Raw genomic sequence first — 12,491 nt, 5'->3', positions numbered from 1 at the left:
CACTGATACATATCTTCATCAATGACACGTATCTTGTCTTCAAATTTCCACTTAATGTGTTATCCGAGAAGTCATTTGTTTTCTTTTCTGTTCAAACATTCAGAAGTTAGTTGTAACACTGCCCAATAATCCATGTACATATTTTACCTCAAGAACATCATTTTGGTGCTGTCAATGGTTATTCACAGTTATTCGTTAAGTAAATTTTAAATGGTGTTCTAAGGACGAGAGTCCCAAAATAAATGATAAATGGAATGATAATATGGATGGGGGCTAAGTGTTCATATATAAACTGTATCCTTGAACCATACTCTGCTAGTTGAAGCATGCAAAACTTATATTGCACGAATTTTGTGGGACTAGTCATCGATCATACTGCTGAACTGGTGTACAAATTGTATGGAAAATGTGTCTGAATTTAGATTGGATATAGAATCAAGTCATGCTGAGCCTGTACCATAAGGTTCATCTACTGTTTTATATAAATTTATGTTCCTCAGTTACATGGAAAATAAAAAGTGAGTTTTAGAACCAAAGACCGAATTCTTAGCTATTACAAGACTAGGCTCTGCTAGCTCAAGCCTTAGGTTTAGAAAGCCACAATGAAGCCTCCGGTTTATGAAAGTTTAGCCTACTTGGCCACGAAACAGCCCAAGCAAAGCCTAAACTTCCTCTTTGTGTGTGTGTGTGGCTATGGTTTTTCCAGTGGTCATGTATGGATGTGAGTTGGACTGTAAAGAAAACTGAGTGTTGAAGAATTGATGCTTTTGAACTGTGGTGTTGGAGGACTCTTGAGAGTCCCCTGGACTGCAATGAGATCCAACCAGTCCATCCTAAAGGAAATCAGTCCTGAATATTCATTGGAAGGACTGATGCTGAAGCTCCAATATTTTGGCCACTTGATGTGAAGAGCTGACTCATTTGAAAAGACCCTGATGCTGGGAATGATTGAAGGCAGAAGGAGAAGGGGACGACAGAGGATGAGATGTTTGGATGGCATCACCGACTCAATGGACATGAGTCTGCATAAGCTTTGGAAGTTGGTGATGGACAGGGAGGCCTGGCAGGCTGAGCAACTGAACTGAACCTTAGGTCAAAAAATGCCTCTAAAACATTTTCCAAAATATGTTCTCTTGCCACAGTAAAGAACGAGTGCAGTTACTCTACATGGGAAAAAAAAAAATTCCCTTTAAATATACATGCTAGAAGCCAGAATCTTTCACTCGGTACTGTCAGTCTTTCTAATTTTAGCTATTCTGGTCTCCACAGAATGGTACCTCATTGCAGTTTTGGTGCTTATTTTAAAATCTTTTTTTCCCAGCTCTATATTTCAAGCAATAAAATTAATTCAAAGACAATTTTATTTTTAGAGATGGCATACAGAATACAGAACACTCAAGGCACAGAACATAGCCATTCCCCCAAGAAGTTTCCTCATGTCCTCAGATTCCATCTCCTGACCACGGCTTCAAGGCAATCACTGATCTTCCTTCCCTCACTGCAGTTTTCTCTCTACTTATGGCTTTAATATTATTTTTATTTTATTTTTTGGTTGCACTGGGTCTTTTTTGCTCCATGTGGGCTTTCTCTAGTTGCAGAGAGTGGGGGTTACTCTCTAGTTGCAGTGCGTGTGTGGACTAAAATTCTATAGATAACAGTGTTATTTTTTGCCCTCTAGATGTTGTTATCTCCTCTTCCCTTCTAACTTTCTGCTTCTAATCATCTGTGTTGTGTCCTAAAAAAAATCAGAAAGCCAACTCTATTCTATTATTTAAAAATAGAAGATATTCTAATTAAAAACCTGAGATCTCCTCTAAAATACGTGCACATTTTAGCAACCAGACGACCTACACACACTTACTTCCTGTACAGGTATGTAAGATCACCTGTATTTCCTAACAGATGCAGTAAGAGCAAGTCCTACAACAGTTAAAGATAAGTAAGCCAAAGATCTAACTTATAACATATGTATATAACACAAACAAAAACCATAGCATCTTTCCTTGGCTCCTCACTAGGCCCATGTCTAGGATAAAAGAAGCTATTATTAAAAAGAAGCTATTATTTAAAAGCCTTAGAAAAGTAGGCAAGTACTTACTGTTGACATGTTTTCTTTATTGAATTAAAATTATACCAGTACAAAATAACAATGTATATACAAAGGGATTTGATGCAATACAGTATATACAATTATCTTTAAAAAGTCACAATACAAGTTACAATGATTATGAATATAAAATTTATATTAAAATACTCTCCATAAGTGATTTATTTGATTGTTTTGGTTCGAAGTCTTCGTTTGAGAATCTGATGATCGCTTTCTTTCACTTTATGGTCCATCAAAATCTGAAATTAACAATTTCACAAATTTTATAAGTGAAAATAAAAGTAAAAATGAAACCTTACTTACAATTAATAAGATATGTTCATATTTCAGTGTTTAATAACTGAAATAAGAAGTACATGACACTAATTTTTGTCCTCCTGGACTGCAATTATACTATCTTCTATAAAAAAAAGCATGCCTAAGGCAGTAGATTTTATAAAAGATTCTTACAACACCACCTCATTCTAAAATTAAAGAAATCCACACTTTTACTGAATTCAGGACATACATAGTTTGAAATAATAACTAAAATATTTCAAAACAAGTATCTCAAGCAATTTTTAAGAAATTATTTTTTGCAATAACAAGTAGAAAGAGCATTTTTTGCAACTAAGAAAAGAAACAATTTCAGCCAAGGGAGAAAATCATGTACTTTATCAGACAGATGGAAAAAAGTAACCAAGAGAAGAGCACTTTGAAAAGCATGTCCTAATGACCCTAATTCTTTACTACTTGCTTCAAGTGTCTATCTTTTATCTGACAGCTACTGTTACAAAAAGGTCTCTCCTGATTTTTCTTGGCCACTTCCTGTTGAAGGCTTTTCCTTTAATTGCTTTCCTATCCTCACTTTCATCCACTAGGCAAATGCAAGCATGACAGAAAATGAGAACTTCCCCTGTAATAGAACAGCGTGTTCTGAGTAAGGAGAATGAGTCACAGAGTCAGGGTGACAAACTACCGTCTTCTCTTAAGAAAACATGGAAGCCTTCGAGGCAAAGTGGGAGGAGATGACTGAATGTCAAGTCTATATTTTTACCAGGCAGAATTACGCCCAGACTTGTACAACTCTTATGACAAAGATAACATGAAAAGCAGATGTTAGAAGCCAATAAATCATTAAACTGATAATTCTATTGATGGAACTAAAGCTCTAGAATTCTAACGAACTCACAAGTGCAGATGCATGTGACACCTGCATACATTAACGCAGCATTTACATCCGATTGCTATAGACTTAACACGCCCAGTACCAACAGTGTAACTTTTAAAGCAAGGTTTACGAGACCTGGCGTACAGAATAAGAGATCCAAACCACTATATAATCCAAATTGTAAGAGTACTTCAGAATTAAAAAGAACATAAAGAGTTTTACTTTAAGAGAACTGAAATAGTAGCTTACCACTTGGCCAGATATATCAATAGGAGACGAAATTTCATTTGTGTATAATTTTCGTTTGGCCCGTTTTGGTCGAGACACGTTATCTTTACTTACTTCTACATTTGAGAACTTTGAAGAGCTCATCGTTTCAATTATCTTCTTTGCTATGAAAAAAATGTATCAGTTAAATCCTGAAATAATTTCCTAATGACAAATATTATAAATCCTTCATAAACAGCCATATTTAAAAAGCACTGCAATTTATAAATGGTGAAAGGACACAAATAGAAAACAAAGAAATGCCCAATAAATATATGACTTAATGATCAACAGCAAAAATAGAAAGACAAATAAATAAAATGTCACTTCATTAATTTTCAACATATTGTAAAGGTTGAAATTTTGAAAATTTGGTAAATTTACTATTGGTAAATTATACTACCACCAGTAAAACTCGGGCATCTTTAATGACTCGGAAGAGGTTTATACTACATTTACGGAAAAGATCAGTACACATACATAGTGGACCATGTAGCATTAAGAATAATAAGGTGCCAGAGCTAGTTCAGTATTCACATGTAAAGATGTCCACATGAATATTAAGTAAAAGTAACTTGTAACTGTGAGCCATTTACTTCCAGTTAACAAACACATGCACACAGATACATAGATTAAAAGAAAGAAACCAAAATTTTAACAGTTGATCATTTCTAGGGAGTTGAAAAGGAATTTTTCAATTTCTTACTTTGTATATCTGCTTTATTTATCTATTTTAACAGACACATACTGATTTCAGCAGAAAACATTTCCATTTAGGAAAACTTCTGGATATAAAATCCATATATATATATATATATATATATATAAAATATCAAATATATATATATATATATTTAAAAGGAAACATTTCCGAAAATATGCAGAATTAAGTGTCTACCTGTCAATGGCTAAGCTGAGCCTAAGCGGTGAGCTGCCAGATATCAGAGTAGCTAATTATGACAAGTCAACATGAAAGTTAAAGCCTTTAACCATCTACTGCAATTGAATAAGCAAGAGGCTAAATTGAGTGAGTGAAGCTCCTCAGTCATGTCCGACTCTTTGTGACCCCATGGACTCTAGCCTAACAGGCTCCTCTTCCCACTCTACTGGAGTGGGTTGCCATTTCCTTCTCCAGGGAATCTTCCCAATCCAGGGATTAAACCTGAGTCTCCTGCATTGCAGGCAGACGCTTTTACCATCCAAGCCACCAGGGAAGTCTAAACTGAGAACATATCAAACTCCCACCCTGCTCCACACTCCCCCATGGATTAATGCATGGTCTGGGTCAGGTGGATCAGCACAGAAGTGGTCATTCAATCACTGTTATGGACCTTGGTGATGGAGACCAGAGAGGAGGGCTAGGAGTGGAAAAGTACAGTCAGAGTGGAAAAGAGTGTCTCCAAGGTTCCTTCTCCTTCCCCATCACAAAGTCTCCAGCAGAGATGCCTGAGGACATTCTCTACTGAAGGCACTCAATTAGAAGCATCCAAATGAAGGCCCCTAGGCTAGGAATTCCGTGGTGGCTCAGTGGTAAAAGAATCTGCCTGCAATGCAGGAGACCCAGGTTCAATCCCTGGGTCAGGAAGATCCCCTGGAGAAGTAAATGGCAACCCACTCACTATTCTTGCCTGTAAAATTCCATGGACAAGGAGCCTAGCAGGGGACGAGGACCCCTAGCATGGGGTCACAAAGAATTGGACACCACTGAGTGGCTCACACACACACGCAGGCTAGGAATGCAGGTATGTGTAAGAGTATGCCCAGCGGGAGACCTGAGTCCTTGACTGACTGACTCCCTTCAAAGATGAGAGTGTACTGGCTGTGTATGTTTGATGAGGGAAGGGCAGCTTTCCCTTATGAGGCCCAACAAGTAAAACCTTTGTAATCACCCATGGTCAGCCTGAAACAAATCACACATAGGATTTGGTTGGAGCCTCAAAATCCCTCACTACTATGTGCAAACCACTGTACTAAGAGCCGAAGCTGTAAACAAGACAGACATGTTGCACCTGCAGAGCTTATATCCCACTGGAAAAGCTAAGAAAACAGAAAATTAAATGGCTTAAATAATTTGTACTGTGAAAAGATCACTCTGGCTGCCATGTACTGAATGGATAGGAGATATGAATAAGGGATAAATGGGGAGAACAGTGATACTGAGTAATGAATTAAGAGTAGTTATCAGAGCAACAGAATTTTAAGAACTAGCCTCTATTTTCTTCTATTTTCCCTTTATTTCCAAGTGATCAACAACAGACATGTACTGCAGTTACAATCCAAAACAGGGAATCTTTATATTCCTAGAAAGAAGTTAAAAAAAAAAAAAACCCCCACACACACACACCAGGTATATAGTAGGGAAGCTGTGAAACTAAATCAACCAAGTCAGGAAGTCATTACCATCTGGGTACTTCCCTCTACTTGAAAACATGTTTCCTTTTAATATATAAACCATATATGCATTGCTTTTTATGGCAATATATTGTTTATATATCAAAAGGAAATATGTTTTCTAGGAGAGGGGCTTACCTTGTAGCTCAGTCAGTAAAGAATCTACCTGCAACGCAGGAGACCCAGGTTTGATTCCTGGGTTGGGAAGATCCCCTGGAGAAGGAAATGGCAACCCGCTCCAGTATTCTTGCCTGAGAGGACAGAGGAGCCTGGTGGACTATAGTCCATGGGGTCGAAAAGGGTCGGACACAACTTAGCAACTAAATAAATATAAACAATGGTCAATATAATTAAGTACAAATACCTAAGAATCTAAAACAACAAGTCCCACCTCTCCAAATTTAAACATTTAACAATTTGCTGTTTACCTCTCCAGGTATTTTCTATGCTTATACAAATGATACCTTTCAAACAACGTATACTTTTAAATATATATATACACACACACACAAATAGATTTAAGTCTGAAGTTCCCAAACTGTGCACCAAGACATGCTGCAGCAAATTCACAAGAGCAACTTGGAATATTTTAAATTTCTAAGGAAAACAGTGACACTCAACTCAAGGTAGTTCACAGTTTCAAAAAGGTATCAAATATCCTTCCTTTTGATGGTGACATATTTTAGCAACCTGGATTTTCAGAAGCTAAATTTTCAGGGATTGTTTGGCCTTAAATATTAATGGATGGGACTATTTAGGTGTTTCTTTGGGTGCATGGATGCACTGAAAAAAATTACTGGCACATTAAAGGCATTATAATCCAAGAAAGTTTGGGAAGCTCTGTGGTAAGTTTTTACACAAAGTATTTTTACACAACCAACGTGACTCAATTCAACTGTCCCCCTGCTTTTAGTCACTTTCTCTCCTTATTCTCCCCATCTCTAGTCTCCAATTTATCCCACCACCACCACTCAGGTAATTTCATGAAAAACATGAAAACTCACTCCTTCCTGCCCCCTTCCTCCTAATACTCTCTCCACATTCTAGATGCTAGATGCATACTGCTACCTAGAACTGCCCACACAAGTCCTACACTTTCCTGGTACTCTACTTATATTAAAACTGTTCTTTCTGGTAGATGTGTATATAAGTATGTATTTATGTATATGTGTATAGAGAGAATATATATCTTAGCACATATTAATACCAGAGTATTAATATGTCTATATTATAAAGAAAAAAGCATTAAGCAACTGAACTTAGTAATATTTAAAGAAATATGTTTTTGATATAGTACATAAGATTCAGTTCAGTTCAGTCGCTCAGTCATGTCCGATACTTTGCGACCCCATGAATTGCAGCACACCAGGCCTCCCTGTCCATCACCACCTTCCGGAGTTCACTCAAACTCACGTCCATCGAGTCGGTGATGCCATCCAGCCATCTTATCCTCTGTCGTCCCTTTTTCCTCCTGCCCTCAATCCCTCCTAGCATCAGAGTCTTTTCCAATAAGTCAACTCTTCGCATGAGGTGGCCAAAGCACTGGAGTTTCAGCTTTAGCATCATTCCTTCCAAAGAACACCCAGGATCAATCTCCTTTAGAATGGACTGGTTGGATCTCCTTGCAGTCCATGGGATTCTCAAGAGTCTTCTCCAACACCACAGTTCAAAAGCATCAATTCTTTGGCGCTCAGCCTTCTTCACAGTCCAACTCTCACATCCATACATGACCACTGGAAAAACCAGAGCCTTGACTAGACTAGACGGACCTTTGTTGGCAAAGTAACATCTCTGCTTTTCAATATGCTATCTAGGTTGGTCATAACCTTTCTTCCAAGGAGTAATCATCTTTTAATTTCATGGCTGCAATCACCATCCGCAGTGATTTTGGAGCCCAAAAAAATAAAGTCTGACACTGTTTACACTGTTTCCCCATCTATTTCCCATGAAGTGAGGGGACCAGATGCCATGATCTTTGTTTTCTGAATGTTAAGCTTTAAGCCAACTTTTTCACTCTCCACTTTCACTTTCATCAAGAGGCTTTTTAGTACCTCTTCACTTTCTGCTATAAGTGTGGTGTCATCTGCACATCTGAGGTTATTGGTATTTCTCCCGACAATCTTGATTCCAGCTTGTGCTTCTTCCAGCCCAGTGTTTCTCATGCTTATCCATGCAGAGGAAAAAAGCACTAGAATATATACCATAATGCTAACAGTGGTTACCTCTAGGAGGTATAATCTTCCAGTATTTCAATACCCAAGTTAAATCCCATCTCTTCTATTAATATCAAATCTTCCCATAGCCCCCAACAGTTCTTTCCCTCCAATATTACCACAGTTCTTTCCTTGTATCTCTACAACGCATTAAGCAGTCTGCATGCATGTGTGCTAAGTCACTTCAGTTGTGTCCAAGTCTGTGCGACCCTATGGACTGTAGCCCTCCAAGCTCCTCTGTCCATTGGTGTCTCCAGGCAAGAATAGTGGAGTGGGTTGCTAATCCGTTCTCCACAGAATCTTTCCATCCCAGGGATCTCTTGCACTGGCAAGCAGGTTCTTTACCACTAGCACCACCTGGGAAGCTACTCTGGATCAATTATTTAAATACAGACTGTTCTCTTCCACCACACAGTGAACACCAAGGCACATCACAGTTTCATGTTTCCTCCCTCAACACCTAACATTAACACAACAATTTCTACTGGAGCTGTAAGAGTCACTCTGGTTGAGTTTATACCAATCAGGTATTAGAAAACACCATACATCTAACATAAAGGGTCATTTAATTAATAGTCTGCAAACCTTTTGATTGAAGAATAATTGGAGAATGTTGTAAAAAGTCTCCAAATTTCTGCAGCGTTCCTTCTTTTTTCTTAGCAGGCCCGTTTACATCACTTGTGGATGCGTGACTTCGTAAAGAGTAAGTTTTCTTAGATGATGGGCGTATGGAAACCTAATAAACAAACATTTTTTTTGTTGTTATTGGTAATGAGGCATGTTAGAGCAAACAGTTATAGCCACAGTTGAATTAAAGAGGCCAGACACAAGTTACAAATTCTCAGGCAGGGCACTTGGGGTTAATCATGCAAGGAGAGGGATGAAAGGGCCAGAGAATGAGTGTGATAAGAGTGCTAAGTCAGAGGTGAATACACCAAGAAGTACCTGCTACTTGTCAGATGTTAAAGGTTAAGTATTTTAAGTTGAATTAGATAAATAGAAAACGGAATATAAGTGAGTTATAACTGGACAAAACTTACCTTCTGAATAATTACTAATCCAATTTGACATTTTTATTTTCATCATCTACTTCACAAATGTAACTTATGAAAAGGGTCAATTTTGGACAAATTAAAAGACAAACCTTTTGTTCCTTTTTGACAGAAGAATTTCTATGCCCAGAAACAGGGGACTTCAAATTAATTCTTGGTGTAGCATTCTTCTTATTTTCAAATTTCACAAAGTCCTAAAAATAATGAAGTTCAGCACTGATTAATTTCTTGACAACATATTCTTTCTCTCTCCAGACTCCAGAGGAAGGAAAAAAGAAAACAAATAAACAAAAAACCAAGCAAATAGTTCTTAACCAGGAGCAATTCTGACCCCCAGGGGACACTGGCAATGTCTGAAGGTATTTATGGTTGTCATTGTTGGGTGTAAGAGGCAGGTTTAATGGCAACTAGTGGGTAGAGGCCAGGAATACTGCTAAAAAATCCTACAATGTACAGGACATGGAACTCTTCAAAACAAATATCTGGCCAAAAATGTCAATCATGCTGAAGCTGAGAAACCCTGACTGAAGGTACAACTTTTTTCTCACAATTTTTTCACCTTCAGTGAAATATCACTGATATATAACATACGTAGGTTTAAGTGCACAGTGCGAGGATATAATACATGTTTTTATTATAAAATGATTGAAGGTATGAAATTTTTCACATGCATCATAATGAAATTACAGTAGTTAAATGAAGGGATAATATCTTTTGAGTCCCATCTTTAAAATACAACATAGTAATGTATCTACCCTTTTCCCAACTCCCAAATCATGCTGAGCATGACCTCTAACTGGTACTTAGCAACACTGAAAACAAAACAAAAATCTTCAGTATAAGCACAGGTAAAACATGATAATCCTAACTGTGATGATAAGCACATTGGGGTGGGGGGAAAGGCAAGAACAGAAAGAGAGAGAAGATCATGACTGAACCTCAGAATTCAAGTTACAAAGTAAAGTCATAAGGATGACAAGAAGCAGATTTTCTAAAGAGAGGAAAGACAGATAGATGGTAATCAGGGAAAGCAAAGGAAGAAAGATTATAACTCCATCACACTTGCTGTTTTCAATAGAGCACTTCAAATTTGGAGTCTTCATGAGAGTAGAATATAGCATTGTATAAATTATTTTCCTGAAGACTTCACAACACTGTTTACTACAGCAGTAAAGAGCCTAGCAAAAAGCCTAGCAAAATCAGTTAAAACGTTTAAGTTTCTACATGGTGCAATGGGGAGTATATACCAGCAGTAAAATGAATAAAATAACTGTCTCTTAACCCTCGGGGTACACAGCCAATTTTTCCTTTTCTCTTGAAAAAAATGATTCAAGCTGACATAGGTGTCAGCCACTATGTTAACAGATGATGATGAAATCAAACTACTTAGTAGAGTCGACCCTTGAACAACACAGGTTTGAAATGCATGAGTCCACTTATACACTGATACTTTTCCATAGTAAACACTATTCAAAGTACACTCTGTACTTTGGTTGACTCCACGGATGAGGAACCTCACACTCAGAGAGCGAACCGTAAGTTACACAGGATTTTTCTGCACAATGACTGGCACTGAGCCCTCATGCTGTCCAAGGGTCATCTGTATCTTAATGGTATCTAAGTGCATTAAATATAGAATAAGAGTTAACTAAGGCTCTCCAAAACAATCTTTGAAGGTGTTCTATGTGTAGCAAGAAATATGCTAAATAATATTCATTCATCAAATGTATTACCTGACAGAGAGCCTCAGGAGTATGTTTAATATTATTTCTGTTCTTCCACCAGCTTGAAAATACACTACTCTTTAAAGAAGTGAAAAAGACAAGTTGGAGAAAAAGTTATTGTGCTAAAGAGTTTTAAATATAAATATTGCTTTTATTATGCATTATTGCATTTATTATGCACCTATCACAGGTGGAACAAAAGCAAAACATTTTAAACACATTATATCTAATTCTTTATTTCAAAAGGAGGAAAGTGAGAATCAGAAAATTTATGTGACTTGCTGAGCCGACATGGCTAGAATATGATAGAAGGTTGGTAACCCCACAATCAGAAAGCTGCAGAAGCAACAAGTAAATCATTTTTGGCCTACCACTAAATAGGATCCAAATTTTCATACTGGCTCACAGAAAAACAATTTCTCTTCTGAAACCTACTATGATTTTAACTAAATCACAAGGATTCTACTCAAGCAAGTTAGTCATTTCAGATTCTCTAATTCCTTTATCCTTAATCTCTTTTCTATTCCAAAGGAGGGAAAGTGACTAAGTATGAACAGAACTGGAATAGTGAAATAGCTTTCTACTGAAATTCACCACTATTTGACCTATCACAGCTTCACTGAAACAAGGAAAAATCTACACATTTTAAAATCCTCAAGCTTTTTGTTTAAGGACTATTTACCACAGCAACATTCTTAAGAGTATTAAATACACTGTAAACTATGACTTTGGGTTCTAATACTAGTGCTTCTGCACAGGAGGGCAATGTAACAGACTTTAACTGTATAGCTGAACAATAAGAAAACTTACTTGTTTAGTTCACTGAATAGTTAAGTATTTACCTCTTCCATTTCATGACTTTTCCTCTTTCGGGCCCTGGGAATCTTAACCGTCACTGGTGAGGTACAACCTGGGTGTTTCACTGCCATTCTGTTTGGCTGTAAAGGTGTAAACTGAATCTCTAACTCAGGTTTTGGAAATCGAGTGCTTTGATTATTTTCTGTTGACACTTCACAAGAGTCAAGGACTACAGATCCATCCTACAACAGAATTTAAAAGGAAAACAAATCTTATTTGCAGAACATGAATTTCTAAATTGCCAAAAATTACCTGTCAAATACCTATTAAAAACAATGAATGAGGAAAGATAAAATGTTTGGGTCAGACTCAGCACAACAGGTATAGAAAGAGTGAGTTGTCATCTGCTTTCTCCAGGTTTACACATGGTACTCAGTATTTCCCACACCTGTATCATCCTAAGAATCCTCTGGAGAAATAGTTTAAAAAATTCTTGAACTCTACCATGAATTTACTAAATCAGGAATCTCGAAGCAAAGAGTCTAGGATTTTTAATAAGCACTCTATCTATTCCATTATCTACTGTTTACTGAAAGTTGCTCAGTCGTGTCCAACTCTTTAGGACCCCATGGACTATAGTCTGCCAGGCTCCTCTGTCCAAGGGTTTTCCAGGCAAGAAAACTGGAGTCGGTAGCCATTCCCTTCTCCAGGGGATCTTCCCAACCCAGGGATTGAACCCAGGTCTCGCACAATGCAGGAGGATTTTTTATTGTCTGAGCTACCAGGTAA

At 37.4% G+C, this 12,491-nt stretch overlaps 1 protein-coding gene across 19 annotated transcripts in view; it reads right to left on the bottom strand.

Annotated features, from left to right (window-relative positions):
• Positions 1-2,094: 2,094 nt before the first annotated feature.
• Positions 2,095-12,491, bottom strand: part of KIF20B (kinesin family member 20B) — an 83,710-nt gene continuing 73,313 nt past the window's right edge. For 6 of the 19 annotated variants that reach the window (XM_060404933.1, XM_060404938.1, XM_060404934.1 and 3 more), the window contains 5 exons: positions 11,747-11,944; positions 10,914-10,982; positions 9,273-9,374; positions 8,714-8,864; positions 2,095-3,649 (listed from right to left, as the gene is read on the bottom strand). In XM_060404933.1, the coding sequence (XP_060260916.1) occupies positions 3,384-3,649; positions 8,714-8,864; positions 9,273-9,374; positions 10,914-10,982; positions 11,747-11,944 (786 nt within the window). In that variant the 3' untranslated portion in view covers positions 2,095-3,383. The remainder of the gene's footprint in view (positions 3,650-8,713; positions 8,865-9,272; positions 9,375-10,913; positions 10,983-11,746; positions 11,945-12,491) is intronic. The other 13 variants (XM_027960158.2, XM_060404944.1, XM_027960159.2 and 10 more) reach the window with 3 other exon arrangements.

This window comes from Ovis aries, chromosome 22, assembly GCF_016772045.2.
Source record: "Ovis aries strain OAR_USU_Benz2616 breed Rambouillet chromosome 22, ARS-UI_Ramb_v3.0, whole genome shotgun sequence".
In the NCBI taxonomy this organism is placed as follows: domain Eukaryota; kingdom Metazoa; phylum Chordata; class Mammalia; order Artiodactyla; family Bovidae; genus Ovis; species Ovis aries.
This window is presented reverse-complemented; position numbering and strand designations above follow the sequence as displayed.